This window comes from Macrosteles quadrilineatus, unplaced genomic scaffold (genome assembly GCF_028750875.1).
Source record: "Macrosteles quadrilineatus isolate MER2022 unplaced genomic scaffold, UCM_ALF_1.0 Scaffold_8__2_contigs__length_117827958, whole genome shotgun sequence".
Lineage (NCBI taxonomy): Eukaryota > Metazoa > Arthropoda > Insecta > Hemiptera > Cicadellidae > Macrosteles > Macrosteles quadrilineatus.
In genome coordinates this window covers 36,980,501-37,002,946 of record NW_026542601.1, presented here as the reverse complement: position 1 = coordinate 37,002,946, position 22,446 = coordinate 36,980,501, and the positions used below count along the sequence as shown (strand labels likewise).

General features: G+C 33.2%; 1 protein-coding gene across 5 annotated transcripts in view; it reads right to left on the bottom strand.

Annotated features, from left to right (window-relative positions):
- Nucleotides 1-12,780: 12,780 nt before the first annotated feature.
- The window catches only part of LOC128999342 (caskin-2-like), a 242,594-nt gene continuing 232,928 nt past the window's right edge, over nt 12,781-22,446 (bottom strand). For all 5 annotated transcript variants that reach the window (XM_054425793.1, XM_054425792.1, XM_054425791.1 and 2 more), the window contains 4 exons: nt 21,635-21,767; nt 20,464-20,551; nt 19,851-19,911; nt 12,781-17,532 (listed from right to left, as the gene is read on the bottom strand). In XM_054425793.1, coding sequence (XP_054281768.1) covers nt 17,412-17,532; nt 19,851-19,911; nt 20,464-20,551; nt 21,635-21,767 — 403 coding nt within the window. In that variant the 3' untranslated portion in view covers nt 12,781-17,411. The remainder of the gene's footprint in view (nt 17,533-19,850; nt 19,912-20,463; nt 20,552-21,634; nt 21,768-22,446) is intronic.

Below are 22,446 nucleotides of genomic sequence, written 5' to 3'. Positions count from 1 at the left end.
CGGAAATTTTGTATTTTGAGTTATATATATATATATATATATATATACAGGGTGTTGAAAAAGTCTTAACAAACCCAAAAATAAATTAAACAGCATACGATAAAATTTTGGAACTTCAACAATCATTATATATGATGACTTTTCTAGCTTTTTGCAAGAAATCAAAATTTCCCCCCCCCCTTCCCCTTTAAGGATGGATAGGGGGCAACTAAAAATCTTCAAAAATAAGTACCCATGTTGTGACCCATCATCTTAAAGGCCTTAATTAGTAGAATTCTTTGCCGCAAATTTTAACTCAAACGGATATCCGAGTCGAAAATGGCAGCCGTTCAGAGATATCTTGACAGCTGCCATTTTTTAATCAGTTGTTCTTTTGAGCTCAAATTTGTGGTTGTGGCATTGTATTCTACTAATTAAGACCTTTAATTTAATGTGCATATTGACCTATCCATACGCTTATGATTTTCCTCCGACTTCTACCGGGTCATCCTCCTGAGGAGGTAGGCTACCGCATGACTGAATTATGTGTTAAAATCATATTGACATTTTGAAGAATTTCCTACAGGCTGAACGAATCGGGGACTGGAATCTACATTAGTTAGCAGTTAGTTAGCTCTGGACGACATGCCACCATATTTTGCAGCAGCACTAGCAGGGCACAGCTTATACACAAAGACAGTGTATAATATATACATTGTCTTTGTGTATAAGCTGTGTTATATTATACACTTCCAAAAGATGCAACAGCTCGAGAAGTCTCACCCAATTGGCAATTGTGTACAAACAGTTCCAAAAAGGTGTCCATGCTGTTCTTCGTAGTGAAAAGCATTTGGCAGTTTCCAGTTTCTTTCCAGTAACCTAATAAATCGAACAGGAACTGACTGATGAGACATGAGAAGCAGAAGCATCAAACATACAGGAGGGTTGACGAGAGGAAGAGAAATTACAGAAGTCCATCATCAAGTATCCACCATGGGTTCAATCCATGATTCCATCTACAAAGACGTAAACAATGCAATGCAAGAGTTTAATGTCATCTTATTATAAATGTAAAAGTTTGTGTGTTTGTTTGTTTGAAGTTCAATCACGCATTAACTAATGGATGAATTGGGCTGAAATTTGGCAAGATGATAGCTCACATTCCCAATTAACATATAGGCATATTCTTATCTCAAAAATCCTTTCGGACTCCGCCCCAGTGGCTCTGTAGTTCCCCATGTTAACCTTATGAATATCTATAATATTAAATCGAAGCAGTGTTTTTAGCGAATTTTTCTATAGGGAAGTAGCTATTACCGTAGGTCTCATGGTAAGACTTAGGCCCGGGACCGATTTACTTTTTCATTTTGATGTCCCCAGAGGCCAAAAACACCATTCGTTCAAATTTGGATATATGTATATATATATATAGATTTATATATATATGTGTCCGTGAACACGATAACTTGAGTAATTTTTATCCGATTTTGATGAAATTTGGTTTGAAGGTGTAAGGCGGGATAAACTTGAATGAGTTCGCGATCCAGGGTGATCGGACCATGGGAACAGGGTTTTATGGGGAAAAATTGGTTTTTCTCACTTTTGACCCTCAAAACACAAAATTTCCCGATTTTTCTCTAAACCTTCTTAAAGAGCTTAAAAAAAACAAACAATTCATTATATCAAAGTGTTTTTGTACGGTTATTGGTTACGGAGAAAACTAAAAAAATTGTAAATTTAAAATTCCCATGTTATTTTTATGGAGAATATTGTAAAATGTTGCAGTTTGCTTGTTTATGGATATCTTTTGATCAAACTTGGCAAATGTATTCATTTTCTACTAAGCAATAATTATTTTACTTAAAATACACACTTTATTAGTTTCCTTGTAGCAGCAAACCTAGGTACCTACTCGTTAAACCTAATGTTATTTAAATAGATCGATTGAAAATCAATTCAGCCAAATGGAAATTCGCTTAGACGGCAGGTTTGCTGCGGCGGGGGTATTTTATTTCACGATTCTGAATCAACCACTCGACGGATTTTCATGATTTTTGTGTTGAAAGAAAGATAATTTTGAGAACTAGGGAATGTCGAAGCCATAATTTTAGTTTAGGGTTTTAGTTTTTTAGAAATTTAGTTTTAATTTTTAAAAAGTCTAGCAGCCGACGCTAAGATTCTAAACTAGTCTATCTATCTTCTATCTATCTATAATATTAAAACGAAACAGTGTTTTTTTATTTCACGATTCTGAATCAACCACTCGACGGATTTTCATGATTTTTGTGTTGAAAGAAAGATAATTTTGATAACTAGGGAATGTCGAAGCCATAATTTTAGTTTAGGGTTTTAGTTTTTTAGAAATTAAGTTTTAATTTTTAAAAAGTCTGGCAGCCGACGCTAAGATTCTAAACTAGTTTTTTGCATACAATAATTTTCTTAACATAACAGCTGTAAACATTCAGCTTTTGTGTCAGAAATTCAGCATTTGGATAAAAATGTAAAGACATACTTAGGGTTGACTTATTTATACTATGTGTAATGCTAATCATTGATACGTTCAATTCTTCTGTAAGAGGATGACAGATTAATTAAATATACATAGTAAAATACTAGGATGTTCAAATTATTTTTAAAGCAATCTTTGTAATCTTCGATTCGTTTTAGAGCAATATAATTTGTTTTAACTAGCAGCTGGTTAAATAAAAACTATGGAACTATGAGGTTATTTTATTTACTCTTATTTTGTAGAGATAATTATACCACAGTTTTAACCAAAATTAATTAAACCACAGTACAAATTGAGGCTCTGTACACGAGTCTTAATAAAAAAGGATAAATGCAAAATATTTTACTGCTCCACTTTTCAAGGAAAAATTAGAAAAATAACAATGTTTACATGTTTTAATTCTAAATGGTAGCTTTTTCTTTACAATTAACGTTTGTCTGCTTTAACTTTGTTTGGATTAGGCCCGGAAATATTGATGTCATAAAAAGAAGATCAAGAATAGTCAGGAATCACGATTTTAAATTACCACCACAACCTCAGCCGGGTTTTATACAAAGATAAACAGATGGATGACATAGATTGAACACAACGTCAACATTGACCTAGGATACTGCAATTAGACAAACCATCCTTTTATGAAATCGTGTTCAGTTGTGGTTACGTTTAGGGGCGCCTATATCAGCGCCCCTGAACGTGAAAATATAACTTTTATTTCAACTATGAATATATTGTAGTTTAAATTAACTAATATGGGAGATGTACGATGTATTTATTCAATGAGGCGAGGGTGAGTAATTATCAAGGATAGAACTGATAACGGTATGGATAATAAACATTGACAATTACGTCATTAGCTTTACTAGCGTGTTTACTTTTTATATTCCTGCTACATGTGACCAGTTCTTTTTTCAAATGAATGTTATTTGAACCAAAAAGCTGTTTCAAAACAAACTGTTATTGTTTTTACTTTTCTTTGTTTACATTTATTTATTAAGCAATTAATGCAATGAAATTTATATAAAGTGTCGATTAGTTTTTATGCTAGGACACCAAAGTTAAATTATGTGTACTGTGAATTTTATTGGATACTGTCGTTTTATTTAAGGTCTTTTCTATTCAGACCTACTGGAAATTGTGTATAGTAGTTGTATTTTGGTGATAATAATTATGGAAGAGGCAGGTATGCTAAGGTGGCACGACCGTAGGCTACTTATAATCAATGTGCGTCTGTGCGAATCGGCTGCAAATCTCACCTCAACACTTTTCACGTCGTAAAAATTGCAGAATTGCTGTTATATTGTAAAATTATCGGATTTAAAATGCATATCGTATAGGCCTATGATGGAATAAAAACATATTTGGTCACACAACATATGTTTACAAGATGATTTTTCACATTAAAACTGCAAGAAACTTTGTCTTTATATGTGTAAACTAGCCGATCTGAATTGTACACGGTTTTAACTGACTTCTGAATTCCCGTACGTAGGACGGGCTAACACCTCGTTCATATTTAAAGGGAATTAAAGAATTTAGTCAGCTGTTTCAACTAAAAAAGTTTGTTCTATTATATGAAAAGCATTAAAAAGTTATAAGATTTACCAACAGAGTGCAGCACTATTATTTTTTTGCATTTATGGAAACAGAAACAGCTAATTTGAACTAAACAGAGACAAAAAACTATGATACGCAATGAGATCTGTCAAAGTAGGATTGTTTGCAGTTATGTTTATGTTTTTAATTTCATGAATAATTTGCCATATTTTGCAAATTTTTGATAATTTTAGCGAATTTCCCTATAGGGAAGTAGCTATTACCGTAGGTCTCATGGTAAGACTTAGGCCCGGGACCGATTTACTTTTTCATTTTAATGTCCCCAGAGGCCAAAAACACCATTCGTTCAAATTTTTATATATGTATATATATATATATATATATAGGTATATATATATATATATAGATTTATATATATATATATGTGTCCGTGAACACGATAACTTGAGTAATTTTTATCCGATTTTGATGAAATTTGGTTTGAAGGTGTAAGGCGGGATAAACTTGAATGAGTTCGCGATCCAGCATGATCGGACCATGGGAACAGGGTTTTATGGGGGGTTTTATGGGGTAAAAATTGGTTTTTCTCACTTTTTACCCTCAAAACACAAAATTTCCCAATTTTTCTCTAAACCTTCTTAAAGAGCTTAAAAAAACAAACAATTCAGTATATCAAAGTGTTTTTGTACGGTTATTGGTTACGGAGAAAACTAAAAAAATGGTAAATTTAAAATTCCCATGTTATTCTTATGGAGAATATTGTAAAATGTTGTAGTTTGCTTGTTTATGGATATATTTTGATCGAACTTGGCAAATTTATTTATTTTATAGTAAGCTATCAATATTTTACTAAAAACACACTACTTTATTAGTTTCCTTGTAGCAGCAAACCTAGGTACTCGTTAAACCTAATGTTATTTAAATAGATCAATTGAAAATCAATTCGGCCAAATGGAAATTCGCTTAGACGGCAGGTTTGCTGCGGCGGGGGTATTTTTCTCTTATGTTTAGGTGAAGTGGCAGAACATTATGGCTATGGTAGATGTGTAATACTATTATAGTATACTGTAATTTTAAAGAAGCAAATTTTATCAAACTGTGTTCTCCCTCATTGCAAACGCAAAGCTTTAGTATAACTGCAATAAGCATTTTATACTTATATGCCTACCCCGTACGAAGGACGGGTACTCTGCTAGTATATAATAAAGTGAGCAAAACAAAAAACACAGAGTATTGTACACAAGAGTCAGGCGAGAGATTGCTTGGACACTGGAAAATTATGTAATTTATAGTAGATCAAAACCCTTTCTCAAGTGAAGAAACCTTGCGCTATTGACATCAGGAGTGGTTTCCCATGACACTGTGAGTGTTTACCAAGCAAAGAAAGTTGTGGAGACCTAATTATCCAGTCCATTCATAATCAAAATATTTTGAATCATTCATTCAAACGAAGGTGCCAGGCTATTACAATGGCCTCAAAGAACATCAAAGTAGGCCAAGATGTTGTATTGATCCACAATTTTTTTCCAAAGAAATTTTTGTTTCTGAATAACAGATCGATAAAAGCGATATATTCCAGTATGAACTTTGTGGCTATCCTCCATCTCTATTTGCCGACTCAAAAAAATGCTACTGTTGCTATTTGCTATTTTTCGCTGTAATTTCTCTCCATACTCCTTTTAGTATGGAGGAAATAAGCCTGATAACTTGGATGGTGTGCTACAGATGTTTCAGTACAAAGGTGGCCAACAAAACCATGGTTCAGGTTCAAGCTGTTCGTTCAAGCTCAGACCCTTCCTCCGAATCCAGCTGCTGCATAACTTTCGGGTCTACTTTCAAGTTCAGGAGGGGAGAGATAATATGACTCTTCAACCTGAGGATTGGGTTGAAAACCACAAGATGGCCAACTCCTACCAGTACTTAACTTACTGGCCTTCAAGCAGCACCTTCAGTTATTAATAGTTATTATGATAATAAAACTGAGGCACTACTACACGCGCGGGGGTACTCTAGACCCCTTAATGAACACAGTACTGGTATCACAAGCATGCACGTGGGGGTATGCCAGACCCAGGGTGGTAATAACAGGTCAATGATGACTCGGTCAAGACTAACAACCCTGCGGCCAGATGATACCATAATACCGTATGCTATTTTAGGCAGCTACTGTTATGCTCACCAGGATTATACAAGTTGTGTCTTTTGTTGTTTCCAGTTACTGTTATTCTTTACAGAATTTTACATATATATATATATATATAAATATTTTATCAACTCTCAACTGTTAAAAATATAGTTCCTGTTTATTGTATGTTATAAAATTCGTTTCAACTGTTATTATTCCTTGTTAGATATTTATTTGTTTGTATAATCTGAAAGTACTCATCCATATAAATAAAATTACAGTTTTGTCTGTACATCTCAATTTCTGTCTGTCTGTCTGTCTGTTTGTCTGTCCATTCTGTAATTCCGTCTGTGACGCCAAAATGTCATTTTACGCGGCCTACTCCTAGAAAACTAGAGTACCGATCAAGGCTCTAATCATTTTTTCTGTATTTACTGGATTGGTGATAGTGTCTTTGGCTATAAAAACATGGCCTCGAACAAAAACCCAATTTTGTTTGATTTTTGTCAAATTTTCTCCCAATGTTTACTATTACATTTGATGAAATAACGATCAGCTGTTTGGATTAGTTCTCACTTCTAGCTGTCACTGATATGTTTACATTAAAAGTTGCGTTTACAAATACCGCAACCATTTCCGATCAAGTTTTGTTAGCACATCCAAAAATACCGTGAATCAGTGTTGTATTAGTGCTGGGAGACTTACATTTTTTTAATCATTGTCACCAATAGCTTACAAAAAAGGTTTCCACTCATTGACGGCGCTTCAAGGACAGTTGTGTAAAGTGCAAAAGTAAAAAATCACAACTGCAGTGGGTGATCGTGGTTGTTGCTGCGATCTTGGTCCTTGGAAAATCTTTCTGATTTCGCTGTGATAGTGATGTGCGATATCGATACGTATCGGAACGTGGTGTATCGATACGTGTATCGTATCGTATCCTCATGTATCGATTTTATCTGTCTCGGATAGAATATTGTATCGTATTGTTTATTTATAATTTTTTTTTTATTTAAATATCTCAAATATACAAGCTGCATAGACAAATACAATGTTACTTACAAGCTTGTAAAGAGGGTTAGTGCTTGTAATCTTACCTCAGAAAAGCCGTTTCCTTCCTGTGTCTTTTTATTTGTATCAAACATACATACATAATCTCCAAATTCCGGTAAACCCTCAAAATTGGAAAACATTTTGTTATTGTTTTCCTAGTTTTAACACAGGGATAATTGTACTAATAATGATGGTGGATATGCCACTTGCACATTAAATAGTATAATATGGATAATGAGGGTCCCCACTTCCATTAATGGTGGCCCTAGTTTTGAGGTTATTTGCCAAACATAGCTGAAAATACATTTTTTATCAGTGTTTTTGAAGATGCTAGGGTAAAATATCAAATTTCCACTACTACTTCTGAGGGGAGGAAGATGGGAAGACAAATTCCTTACCATAAAAATAAGATTTATATTAATATAGCCTCTGGATCACTAATTTACTAATAAAGAGGTTAAATACCTGTAGTACTGTCAGTGATCCTTGACAGTACTACAGGTATTTAACCTTTTTCATTACAGATGTACCTAGCTAAACTCGCTTTTCCAATGTGTCCCTTTTGGTTTCTACTTAGGGTCAATCGGGGCTAATATGAACACACCAAAATATTGGGGCTAATATGAACAATGGCTTAAAAAGTCATTTATCTGGGATTTTTAATCATGAAAAAAATATAATTAGAAAGGAAATTTATCGTATTTTTTGTGTCCATAATGAGAAAACTTCAAATTTGACTTTTAGGTACTTTAAAAAAATACTTTGTTAAAACACTTTTTTTCCGCCCAAAAAACTTTTCCCCGCAAAGTTAAAACTTTTGTTATAACAATTTTTACATTGGTTGTAGGAATAATCTTAAGCCTGAATTTTGTTAAATAAGAATTGGGGATTATTTTCCTTTTCCCAAAGTTAAAATATATTAATAACAGCCAAAGTTATAAGCTTTCAAAGTTGGGGGGCTAATGTGAACAGTGAATGGGGGCTATTGTGAACAGTGACATGGGGCTATTATGAACAACAATATACATACAATATACATACAATAGACATAAGTATGTCTTCGACAAAATTGTCGAAGTTTTTGAGGTGTAAGTTCTTCAATAAACTTCTTTGAAGGCCTTACAGTGATAAAACAGTTTTAATTTTACAAAGACAACAGTTAAGGTGTTGAATAGGCCTAGTCCACATTTTTATATTTACCTAATAGGCCTAAAAGTGCAATAAACTGTCATTTGCCTAAACAAACAATTTGCATTGTCTTAAATTATTGTTTTTTTAAGTGCTTTAAACAATTTGTATGTGGAAGAAATTTTTAATAAATACTCAGGTATGTTGACAGATAATTTTTTTCTTGTTTATATCTTATTATTAGCCCTGTATAATATTTATAAATGGTTTTAAAAAAAAGGGTTACCGTAGGGCGACCCGCGGCTCTCCAAAGATACCTTCATATCTCAAAAACTATTTAAGATAAAATATTGAGACTTATTGCAACTGGTAGACTAGACCCTAGGCTTGTTCACAACAGCCCCCACATATGCCTAGTGTTGTAAATAACAGAGTTATTAAGAGTGTTCACATTAGCCCCATGGGCTGTTCACATTAGCCCCTTTTAGCGGGGCTAATGTGAACAGTGGTTTTTAATTTTTTTTTAAATAATGGTTACATTTATGGTTTTTGTTAGTAAATAAATAGATTCAGCTAAAAGAGCTGTATACACTACTATTTTTTCTTTTCTTCTGTCATTTACCATTTTTGAGTTAATGTCAAAAGTTTACTTTTTTTGTTCATATTAGCCCCGGTTGACCCTACTTATATTTCGACAACGATATCGGTACTTTTCTTACTTAGGAAGTAAAACTACAAACGTCCAAAACCCCAGCCAGATTTGTGCGTTTTTTGTCACATCTCCTCCGAATGTTTGTAGATATATGTACCGGTTTAGAGATTACGTAATCTTTTAAATAAGAAACCTTTGTTTGGATAAAGGTGGTTTCTTCAAACTGCCATTAATATGTTAACATTAAAAGTTGCTTACAAATAATGATTAATGGGAAATAACTTAGATTTTCAAAAACTTAAAAATAAATTTAAAACCAAGGGAGATTAATAACTTCGGTACTGCACCACATCAAGTGAAAGTTTTTTTGAGCAAACCATAGTGAGTTTTTAAGGCTTTGCGTTGTTAACGTTACATGTTACATGTTTTGTGGCCTGTGTATTTATTTATTTGCCAATAACGGATTAACACCTATATAGTACAGTTTGATTAGAAGGACAATTTTAATTGGTCGTAAGTACTATAGTTCTTTTCTTAAATGTAAACGTTGGTTTTTGGTACTGCTACTTTTCCTTCGAACCGGTGGTAGCAGTAAGAATCATTTTTACGTACAAACACATCACTATTTACAACTAATTATAGTTAACACCTTATTTCTTATTAAATTTAATTGGTGGGACTCCAAAATGTTAGTTTATGCTATGAAAATGATAATAACATTAGTGAAAGATTTTTTTTAGCAAACCATCATGAATTTTTGAAGCTTGGCGTTGTTAACGTATAAATGTTTTGTGGACTGTTTATTTATTTACTTATTTATATATTTGCCAACGGATTTACACACATTTTACAGTTTGATTAGACCTATAAACGATTATCATACAATTTTATGACACTATCAAGACTTTCAAATAGCTATTTTGTTTGTAATTTGCTTTGGTTAAAGCGTTGCAAATCCCCTAATTCAATTCTGTATTTGTGTGTGTATGTCTGTTGGTAACCTATTAATGTCCTTATTTCTCAGAGTTTCGTGGAAAAGACAAGAGCACCTTTGTTAATGGAAATTTCAACCCGAATAAAGTGTGCAGTAGTGAGGTTGAGGTAGTATTATAAATACTTTTGACAAGTGTGAAAAGTAACTTTCAATTACAGGCCTACCTTATGGCTATATGCCTCATAGATCTATAAAGCAATTCCTTTTATCATTATATAAAATATGGACTAACACACGATCGGGTGACATTTAATTACGAAGCATTCGTTTTAGCTTTGAAACTGTCAGATATTGTATTTCCGAAGGTTTATATGTATTCCCATACAGTAATAGTTTTGCCAGCATATCTGGAAAAATGAACACTAAACTTGCAAACCAACTCCTGTTCTGAATAAGGTTTCAACTTACTACAAGATTCCCGTACGTAGAACGGGCAAACAGCTAGTGTTAAATAATTTTAAGAAGATTCCTTGCATTTACACTTGTTCTTATTTTTGAATTTAGTTTATTTTTCTGAAGCTTTTTTTTGTCCCTTCAATATTTAAATTGTTTGTAATCATGTAAAATGGTCATAAGCCAAATTTGTTACTGTTTAAGAAGTAGGAAATATATTTTTGTACAGTTAATAGTTCACACTGACTCAAGATCAAGATCAAGATGGAAAAGACAATTAGTATTATAAGTAACGCTGCAGACAAGCCTTTGGCTTGGCCAAAGGCTTATGCAGTTTTGTATTATAAATTCATTGTATATGTGCTGTACCAAGTAATAAATAAATAAATAAATTACCACCATACTTATAAAATTATTACAAAATTACCTAATGTACACAGGGGTATGTCATACCCCCCCCCCCCTGCGTGGTTAAGGGTTAACAAAGTTCTCTTAAAGTACATACAAGACCATTCTGAACATTTGTCAACAACTTGTCAAATGAAGTGATTGACATTCTAATAAATAGTTACGGGAGCAGATTGCTTAGATCTATTTTAGTGTCAGCCCTTTGAAGTGAGGTGTCTCATTTAGTGAACATTCTCTAAATAACTGCTCCTCCTTGCCTTCATCAGCTGATATTGTCAATCAGCTGTTTGATTAGTGTTTCAACCTAAAACTGACTAATTACAATCTTGCCAACAAAACAGCTGATTGATGTTAAAATCAACTGACCCATATTTGTAATCAAGACTTCGGAAAAATCTGAGTTCACTTTTCAACCATTGTCCTAGAAGTTATTTTGTGACTAGAAATACTCTATTAATTTTAAGGATTTTTATGTCTTTGAAAATGTCAAAAGATTGTTTATCAAATCTTTTAAATTTTACAATATTTTACTCAAATTATAGTGTCATTTTTAAAAGGTGTTCTGTGGTTTTTTTTAACTTCTATTACCCCCTGGACTCACAAGAAACTGTCTCAGGTAAGCTAACTGAACTCCATGGTCAGCCACTTTGGTTTTCCTATAAAATATATTCTATAAGAGAGGAATTTTAGAAATAAAGTAAATTATTTTAGAAATAAAGTAAATTAATTTTGAACATAATCAGTTGTATTTTAATTTTTGTTATTTAAGTTTCTCATGTAGTCTTTTAAAAGTAAAAGAATCTGCATGAAGTTAGCCTTCATTTTTTCATTGAAGACAGTTAATACTTTTTTCATTTATAATCAGCTTGTGGGACTATGAATCAAAAAGTCCTTAACCTCCAAAAAAATACAATTGGAATAAACTAAATTATTTTCTACTTTTTAGTGTGTTTAAAAACTTTTTGTTTTAAAAAAGTTTTTTATTTATAAATTATTTTCAACTTTTTAGTCTTTAATGTGTAATTATGTTAAATATATTTTATATGGCCTGTTAATATATAACCGTTGACTATTAATACAACAAACCAAAACCTTATTATCTCTAATCAGATGTTTTATCTTTACTTTAAAATGCTTGTTTTATATTTTTAGAATATATCTGGAGCAGACCCTGTACCTCTTAACCTTTGCTCTTCAAACTGTCAAATTTAAGTATTTACAGCTGACTTAAATTAATTTATATGTTTACATTCTTTCAAAATGTAAACATGGAAAATGTGGAAGCCCATGGGGCTTATCCCGTGGGAAATATGAAAATTAAATTATATAATATTGCATTGTCATCCATTTGTGAGCTATGTTTCAAATTTCAAGTCTCTAGCTCATCGGGAACTTTGTTTAAGATTGATATCAAAATTTGTAGGAAAGCGACCAGCGAGCTAATAAAAACAAGCCCATGGGGCGTAGCCCAAGGGAAATATGAAAATTAAATGATATAATATTGCATTGTCATCCATTTGTGAGCTATGTTTCAAGTTTCAAGTCTCTTGATAATCGGGAAGTATCAAAATTTGCAAGAAAGCGAGTTTATAAAAACAAGCCCATGGGGCGTTGCCCAACGGAAATATGAAAATTAAATTATATAATATTGCATTGTCATCCATTTGTGAGCTATGTTTCAAGTTTCAAGTCTCTTGATAATCGGGAAGTATCAAAATTTGCAAGAAAGCGAGTTTATAAAAACAAGCCCATGGGGCGTTGCCCAACGGAAATATGAAAATTAAATTATATAATATTGCATTGTCATCCATTTGTGAGCTATGTTTCAAGTTTAAAGTCTCTGGCTCATCGGGAACTTAGTATAAAATCGAACGTTTTAAAATAGATCAAACTATAGCTACTTAATTACCTTACACTTAAAGAAATAATTATAGAATATGAAAAACAAAAGGAGAAAAACCAAACCAACACTGTTATAATTGCTATTTTATTTGTATTAATCATAATTACTTTATTACAATAGGAATGGTACAGAGTTCTTACGAACTTTTAAACTTCTTAATTCCAGTCTTTCTATTCACAATTACAAGAAACACTGTAACAAAACGACTAATGTAATTAAAATAAAATATACATCCAACAATTCAGGAACATAAGTACAATAAAGATTTTATGCGATCTACAAACCATATACATCTGCTCTAGCTAGGAAAGGAATCGATATCAAAACTATTTTTTCACCTATTTACAACGGGACGGATTTTGCCCGACGAAAAACAATATAAAAAATAACATCTGTACAAAAATTACATAGCAGTTTCAAGGTAAGTCAACGATCATAGAAGTTTATGTTTTCATGTAAATGATTTAGGATGTTTCTAAAAAAATATCAGAGGTTCAACGATTTATATCTACAACATCAAACTGTAGTTAGTTATGTACCATCAAATGTTAGTACCTAAATAGTTTTACCAAAACTAAAAAGTAAATCGGTCCCAGGTCTAGGTCTTACCTTGAGACCTACAGGAATAGCTTACTCCCTAAATGAAAAATTCGCTAAAACATGATTAGGACATATTTTATCTATATAATTAATACGCTACATGAAACTTTGTCGGTTGAACTCCTCCGCCATTTCTTAACCGATTTTATCCATTGACGTCTCATTGGAAAGAGCGTGTCGCGTAGATTTGCAAACTGGCCTTACATTTTTGAAAAAGTCCCTTGGGCTCTGCCCCAGTGGCTTTGAAAGTTCCCATGTTATCCTTATGAAGAACATAATTGTTTACATTTTGATCAGCTGTATAATTTAACTGCTGTTATTTATTTTTCAATTCAATGTAACACATTGAGTACGTTTATTTACTATTTGAGTTTGTTTAAACATAACCCCCAAGACGGATCGTGTTAGTATGGTTGTAACTTAAATTTGTGTATTTATCGTTGTTTTGTGTCGCTATGACGGATCATGTTAGCATGATTGTAACTTAAATTTGTGCATTTATCGTTGTTTTGTGTAGCTATAATTTGTTTATTTTTTTTCTTCTTTTAAATGCCTCCGACGTGACGACAACGAAACATAGACAGGAGGCGTGATAACGACCGCAGCTACAGAACAGTGGCGCGTAATAGGTTTAACTCATCACAGTCAGCACCTGACCCTGGACAATCTCAACTATTGGCTACAAATGCACCCTAACACTACCCCAAAACGACTTTTCGTTCTCAATTGGCCCTCTGTCAATGACCTGTGTTGCCTGTAAAGCGAGGTATTTTGAGAAGGAGAAAACCGGCCGGAATGATTTAGGTTTATCAATAATGATCTAAGTTACAGACCGGTAATCTTGAGTTGACTCTTTTAAATTAATTGTAAATATGCCTGTTATTCGTTTTAAAATAAATCCTGTAACACTTTGCAATTGCTCGAATTCGAGCAACATGTATACTAGTTATTATTATTTTGTGAATATTTTTGTACTTATCTGTGCCCTTGCAATATTAGGGGAAAAGTATGTACTTAATACTTTTACAAATTAGAATTGTATCTCAAGATATTTAATGTCGGTTGCAAACTCGCAACAATAAAATGTCTTAGTGCATAACCTTGCAACTGCCAACAATTCGCATCATTTAGTATTGAGCGCTGCTTTAAATAAACCGAAATATTGTTGAAAATGTGTTGATAGCTATTATTGGACTGTTAAATAATGCAGTAAGCAAATTTTTAGTTTTTGATTAAATAATTGGGAGGGGTTTTGTGCATAGAGATTGACTTTGAATATGTTTTATGTTGGCAATACTTAAGCTCTATCTATACACATTTTAGCGAATTTCCCATATAGGGAATAAGCTATTACCGTAGTACTCATGGAAAGACCTGGACCCGGGACCGATTTACTTTTTCGTTTTGAGGTCCCTAGAGGCCAAAAACACCATCCGTTCAAATTCATATATATATATATATATATATTTATATATATATTTATATATGTGTCTGTTAGCGCGATAACTCAAGCAAAACTCATCCGATTTTGATGAAATTTGGTACAAACGTGTAAATCTACGTTTATTAGAATGAGTTCGCGAACCAGCATGATCGGACTATGGGAACAGGTGTTTATGGGGGGTTTTATGGGGTAAAAATTGGTTTTTCCCATTTTTAACCCTAAAAACTTAAAATTTAACATTTTCTTTCCAAACCATTTTGTAGAGCTTAAAAAAACAAATAATTTAGTATATCAAAGCGTTATTATGCGCCTAATGGTTACGGAGAAAATTCCAAAAAACTGAAAATTTAAAATTACCATGTTATTCTTATGGAGAATAGTAAACTGTTGTAGTTTGCTTGTTTATGAACATATTTTGATCAAATTTGGAAAATGCATTCATTTCATTCTAAACTATTAACATTTTACAAAAAAAAACACACATTTTTACCCTCCTGTAGCAGCAAACCTAAGTACTCGTTAAATTAATGCTATTTAAATAGGGAATAAATGTGATATTTTTAAGGAGATATTTTTGTGTAAATCCAATCAAGCAAAAAATTGAAATTTGCTTAGTCTGCAGGTTTGCTGCGGCGGGGGTATTTTCTTTTACTTTAGGGCAATCTTTACAAAATCAATAAACAAATTTAAAAAAATTGTGTCAAAACCATTCTCTATACAAACCGGGCAGAAATAACTAATGGTACATTAGTTAGGTAACAGTTACCCAAAATTAAGTCACTAACTGAATTGTTTATTCCTATGAAAGTTTATAAAACTGATTTGTTTTATTCATACCTATCTTTTAAAAGGGAACAGTTCAAGCTTTGTTTTATCTATCATCAATTATTAAACTTTTGTTAGCAAAATGAAAAATGTATTCTGGATCTGTATACAGAAAATTCTGTAATTAATATTGTCTAGGATCGAACCAGTAAACTTCAGATTAGAAGGCAAGCAAAACAACCTCTCGGGCATCCAGACTATGGGTCTGGAAAATCATGGGTGTCCAGTTGGTGGTTGTAAATATTGGGACCCTGTAATTGTTTGGGTTTAATTAATGTACCGGGTGTTTCAAAATGAATGACCCAGTTTTAACGCTTTATAACTTTTATACTATTAAACTTACCGCTATAAAATACACATCAAACGAAAAAGCAGCTCAAAGAGTTTATGCCTTCCAAAGACACATTATTTAACAAAATCGATCCAACAGAACTGTAGATTTAATTGTACAAAGTTAAAAAGTAATTTACAACTGTTTTACCACTAGAAATTTGAAGGTTACTTGAGATTTTTGCAAACAACTTTTAAATGGTGAGGAAATCAACCAAAGTGGAAGGCAATATTCCGAGAGAAAATACAATTTCCTACAATCTACTATTATGCATTTTTTGAAAATATTCAAAAGAAAGGTGCCAAAAATTGCCTGAAAATGAAAAAAAAAATTGAAAATCCCCGTCTTCAATGTAGACAATAGACATACAGTATCAAACATTAAATTGCACACTTTTTTTAAAGGCAAATTTAGGCTACATTTATTGAGTATTTTCAATAAATGCATAATAGTAGACTTTAGGAAATATTATTCTCTTTCGGAATATTACCTTCCACTTTGGTCGATTTCCTCACCATTTAAAAGTTATTTGCAAAAACGTCATTGACTCAAGTAATCTCCAAATTTCTAGTGGTAAAAAAAGTGGGAGATTACTTTTTCACTTTGTACAATAAAATCTACAGTTCTGCTGGATTGATTTTTAAAAATAATGTGTCTTTGGCAGGCATAAACTCTTTGAGTTGATTTCCTTTTATGTGTATTTCATAGCGGTAAGTTTAATAGTATAAAAGTTAGTTTAAAACCGGGTCATTCATTTTGAATCACCCGGTATAGTCGCGTGATAACTGAATGTCATTACTTCTTTATGAAAAATGTTGATATTTTGCAACTGATCAACAAAAATAGGTTCTAAAAGGCTTTAAAAGATTTTCTAAAATGTTTGCTGGCTTTAAAAAGTAAATACTTCTATGTTTATATTATCATAAAAAATAGCTTAAAGCTGACTGACCTTGAAACTGAACCAAAATTAATTTCAATAGTTAGTTTCAGTTTACAAAACATAACACAAGTAATCAACACATCACAACTAAACATCCTATGTACAAATGTGCAGATTCATCCGTACAACAAAGACGTTTGTAACGAGCTGTTTTGACTTTGGTCAATTTCGGCCAGCGAAAATCATAATATACTCTTCCCAGCCCGGTTAAACTGTAACTTAATGGAAACGGATTGTAAAATTCACTAAGTATTAAACGCCTTGTAAGTCATATAAGGTAAAAACCCCACATTACCTTCAATGTGAAAAATTACAAATCTCTTAAGCGAATTACATACAAAGTTACAAAGCTGTAACCAAATTTTACAAATGTATGAAATATACGAAAGCGAAGGTTTCAAGAAACCCTATTGCCAATGATGAGGTATTGCTTGAATATTCTGAACCGACAGAATAACCTCCCATCCATAGGGGAAAATTCCCTACTCTAAGGGAAACAATTCCTGATTGTAAGAAAAAGCCCTGCGTAAGGAAAGGAGTTCCATGAAGGAAAGTCTCGTTTGACAGATTCGAGGTTTATTCATCTGTCAACCCTTGCCGTTTCTCTTCCAGAAGCATCGCATCCAGTTCATCTGTTAGGTTGGCTAACATGTTACCAATGTCGTTCAGTACATCAGCGGGCTCCTGGCCTTCTTTCCTGTAAGCAAAATTAGTCATTTTATTTTAATCACACTGGACAAGATAAGACACCCCTGCGAAAACAATAGAAACATGCATTGGACATCCCTTGCTCCAGATCTAATGTGTAAGGACATAATGTTAAATTTTTTTTCTCTTACAGATTAATGTGGGTTCTAGGGCCCTCATACATGATATATCCAATAAAATCAATAGTATAAGTACAAACAAATCTTAACCCATTGGCGCCGACTTACGAGCGTTACTCGTACAGCCGCTGCAGGCCCGGCGGCCGACTTACGAGTGCCGCACGTGTCACCGCTAGGCAGCGCCATTAGTTATTTAGTTATTATTATTTTTCGCCCTTTTTGTTTCTTCTTACTATTATAATGTTTATAAATATCTTGCTTCTTGATTTGCGTATTTACTCATTTATTTTAGCGAATAACAAACAATTTTGTGTTGCCATGGAAACTACATATCACCAAAAATCAGCTGCGGTAAGGTAAACAAACAATAAAAAAAAAATGTTATTACTTATAAAAGTACACAACTTTTGATTTTTCTACGTAGGGAATCGATTGAACTTTATAATAGTAGTGTTATTTGGTGTCTGGATTAATCTTGGAATTTGTATATCAAGTTTACTTTCAAAATATTGTTTTTAAAATTTTTATTTTTATAATCTTTATACTATATATTTTTTTTTAGTTTAGAACTTTGACTATCCAACCATTACCACTTTTCTGTAGACAATTTTACTGTGAACAAAATGGTGAAAGAATTATTAATTTATTACCTAAGGTTTTCTTTCTACAGCAGTTAGAGTAAAAGTCTACAAATTCGGTAAAATTAATTGCCGCCAGAGGGTGCTGCAGGTAGCGCATTAATTCCTTCCCCAATGGGTTAAAGTGACGTAAATTGAGTCACTTTTAAACACTGATAAAACTAAATTATTTTTTCATTTTCAACCCTTTGAGGTATAAGAGCTTTAATATTCAACTACGTTGATACCAAATTTCCAGAAAATTTGTTGAAAAACGGTGGCCGAAATGGGAGACGAAATAAAAATTTTTTTTAGAGGCTACTAAGCTACTAGCCTTTTACAAAACCAGGCTCAGGCGGCAGATGAATCACCGACGTGTCGATTTAGTAGTCGTATGTTTACGATGTTTTAAGAATGGCGCGCATAATGACCCCGCACTACACTCCCACCCTCAACACCTTCCGCCCAAGGCCATATCCCCAAAACGCAACTACACCGAGGGTGATGAAGACTCTTAAGGGTAAGGATTCTAAAAGCCTTAGGAGTCCTTGGGTTCTAGCTTGTAAAAAAATAGAAGAAATACAAAGACAATTTCTAATCCCACAGTATACTAGATATTTAAATTACAATCACTCTGGTGTTTAAAAAAATATTTTGAGATGGTAACTCTTCAGCAGCTGTTTGAAATTAATCAGGGCCGTCCCGAGGGTAATAGACACCCGGGGCGAGATTTAAATTTTCGCCCCCTCCCCTAACAAGGTATTTGGGGGGGTTTGCGTCAATCGACCCAACGTCCAATATATCGATATCAAACGTTTTGCAAGTATTTCTTTTATAAATATAACAACTACACTGAACTAAATTATTAAAAACATTGAATTTACGACTCACAACGGACATCACGAAAAGACTATAACATAGTGTTATATAGTCAATGACTATGAGTAGAAAAGTATGTAAGAATTTGAGCTTTGAGGTTAGAAACAAGCAAGTGTAGGTGAGGTGTGGCGTGTAAGTGGGGCCTTGGTGTGGGCGAATACGCAGTCAGTATGTTTGTCTCAGACTCGCAGTATTGCCAACAAGTCACATGCCAGACGTAAAAGTAGTAATAGTACAAGTTGTAGGTTATATTAAATAACACGGTATTTATTTTATGAACAAAACGAAAGGTATAGATTGCCTTTTTTAGAATAGTCTTTGATTACATGTTTACGAGTTTTCTCTAAAATATTTGTTTGCCGTTTGCCGATAACGTTGTTAACTTTTAAACCTTCCAAAGCCACGGCGCCCCCCTAGCCACGGCGCCCAGGGCGGTTGCCCCGCTCGCCCCGCCCTTGGGGCGGCCCTGAAATTAATGAAATTAACATTGCTCTTATGGCGGGCAAATCCAAGATGGCCGTTAGCTTCCATGGACTACCTAGGAGAACAATTCAAAACTACAAAGAACATTTCTAATCCCACAGTATACTAGATATTTAAATTATAATCACTTTGGTGTTTAGGCCATCGAGATCAATCTATTTTAAATAAATTACTTAAGTTTTAAAGTTGAACCTTCATTGTAGACATACCTTGATATAGACAAGGTGTTTTCATTTGAGGGAGGTTGAACTCGAATGGGTGGAACAAAATCTGTAATATATACACATGGTTAGTTTGATAAGAAATTAGTTGAACATTTATCAACTGCTTTTGTGTAACAATTAGGTGGTACTAAGATTAGTTTGTACAGTTGAAATATTGTGACATTAATGGGATTAAAATCTGCTGTCATAATGTAGCTAGTATTTTCTTTAAAATCTTCCTGCAATTAATTAGAAGTGGTATAAAAAATTCAAAAAAACATTCATTTACTGTCTAGAACTAAAAGTTACATTTTTGTATCTCAAGCAAAGAAACCAATTAAATGTAAACTAGATTACACAGGGTTTCCATTTGTAGAGCACAATTCATTCTTTATATGATTTGTCCAAACGAGTAGATGGGTTTGAAGAGTTTTAAATATTGAATTTAGACAGCCAAAAGCATTCTTTTTGTTAAACCCAGAGATTAATAGATACAAAGAGAATAATTTTTTTTTCATTACCATAACTAATGAATTCTCAATACCAATACGGTAAACATGTTGAAGAAATGGTGCGTCATAATTCTACTTCTATGAAGTCAGAAAATCCAAAAACTCACCTGTTACATTTCTAACAGCTCGCTGTTTTATCGTTCCAGCATTTTCATTGGCGAACGGCAGCGAATCTGACTCAGTACTTGAACTCGACTGAAAATTCATACAAATTTAGTAATGAAAGTAAGAATGTGAATTGTCAATATTAACATAAGTAATGACATATATTCTATCTTTATAAATTGGTATTTAATTTTATTTAACAGTAATTTTAAAGGATTTTCATCATTTTCATCGTTATTATGAAACCTATAGACTTTGCCAAGTTATAAAAAATGATTTTAAATTGTCAGATATCATGAAAATGTTTTGTAACATCTAAAAAATTTTTGTTACAAGTTAAGTAAAGACTGAGAATAGTATGAAGGGTTTATCAAGCCCATTTCCATTAAGTTGCACATAAGTTTCAGTTTAAACATTTGGAACTAAGAGCACTTCAGTTTAATATTCTCATATTCACGTACATACCAAATTTTTTTATCATGGCTCTGACTAACCCTTATAATAGATTTTATCATGGCTCTGACTAACCCTTATAATAGATACTTGGGTTTCATATTCTGTCAAGCCGTAATCATATACGTCAGGGCCTTAACGTTAATGTTGTTTAACTCACGGCAATGTTTGTTGTCGTCGTTTCATACGTTCTTACTGTGTGAATCGATTGACAAAATCGTAAGATAGATTATTTAAAGGCACTGGTGGAAATGATGCCTTCATAAAAAAAATACCTGGATCATCCACTAATAGAAGAAATATAAATGTGACAGAAAATTTGATATGTAGGCTCATATAACATAATATTATCAAACAGCTTTAGTGGCAAATCACTATGAATTAAAATCTCAATTTGATTTTGTAACGGAGATGTTGTTTTTCACAAGAACGAATACTCTACTAGGTATTGAAGGAGCGAATAGCTTAAAAGATTCTATGTTTATATGTCTATTTTCTTTAGTAAGGCAAGCCTGCTGTTAAAACTATCCATTACAAAATCTTAAACAAACTCTGGCATAAAGCCATCTTACCAAAAACTATAAACGTTAATTAACTCAATTGAACAGTCAGTTATGTTTGTAACCAAATTAGTCGTTTTCCCTTCTTGTTTTCTCATAACATGAAATTAAATTTATATTTCATTGCTAGATGAACAACCAACACAAAAGAGTTACCAACCTTAAAGCCACTTTCTGCCCAAGTGTTGGGTGCAGGACAATGCAAGTCTGCCACTACGGTAACACACTCTGACTGTCTCTTTGGTGGTGACGGAGGAAGTCTCTTCAACGTGCCTACGTTCATCATCATGTCCCTGAAACATTATTAAGGACTTTTCAACACATTGTAGCCCACACAAAAAGTTCAGGTTTCATAACTTAAGCATTTCAGATAATACAACAAAGCTTTAACACAAATCTACTTTTTGAAGAAAATATATATTTTTCCATCATAAGGAGGGTCCACAAGGAGTCAGAAGAAGCTCTTGTGAGAGCATAGGTTGAGTAGTACACCAAATTAAAGGTATTTATCACAAGAACACACTGCTACAAACCTCATTGTCAAAAGGTTCACCCTTGTCCAAATAGCAGCGGGTTAAAATCATGAACTTGAGCTCTATTGCTATTCCTTGTAATTTTAAGTTGCCACAGTTTTGTTTAGGATGAACATTTTGGGGTCGTGAGGGAGACGTGCAGGGAGTTTGTGAGTGTGGACTCGAGCAATCTTTGTGCAGAAGGACAGAGTATATGCTTAATCAAGACGCACCATAGCTGACTTTCTTGGTGAAAAAATTGTGATTGCAACCACAAAAGGATGTCCACAGGGAGGTGTACTTTCACCCTTACTGTGGAACCTTGTGGTGGACGGTCTTTTAACTGAACTGACCAGCAAGGGCATCTTTGTCCAGGGCTACGCAGATGACATAGTCCTCATGGTACAAGGAAAATTCACAAACATTGTAGCTGATGTCATGAATGTCAACCTGCAATATG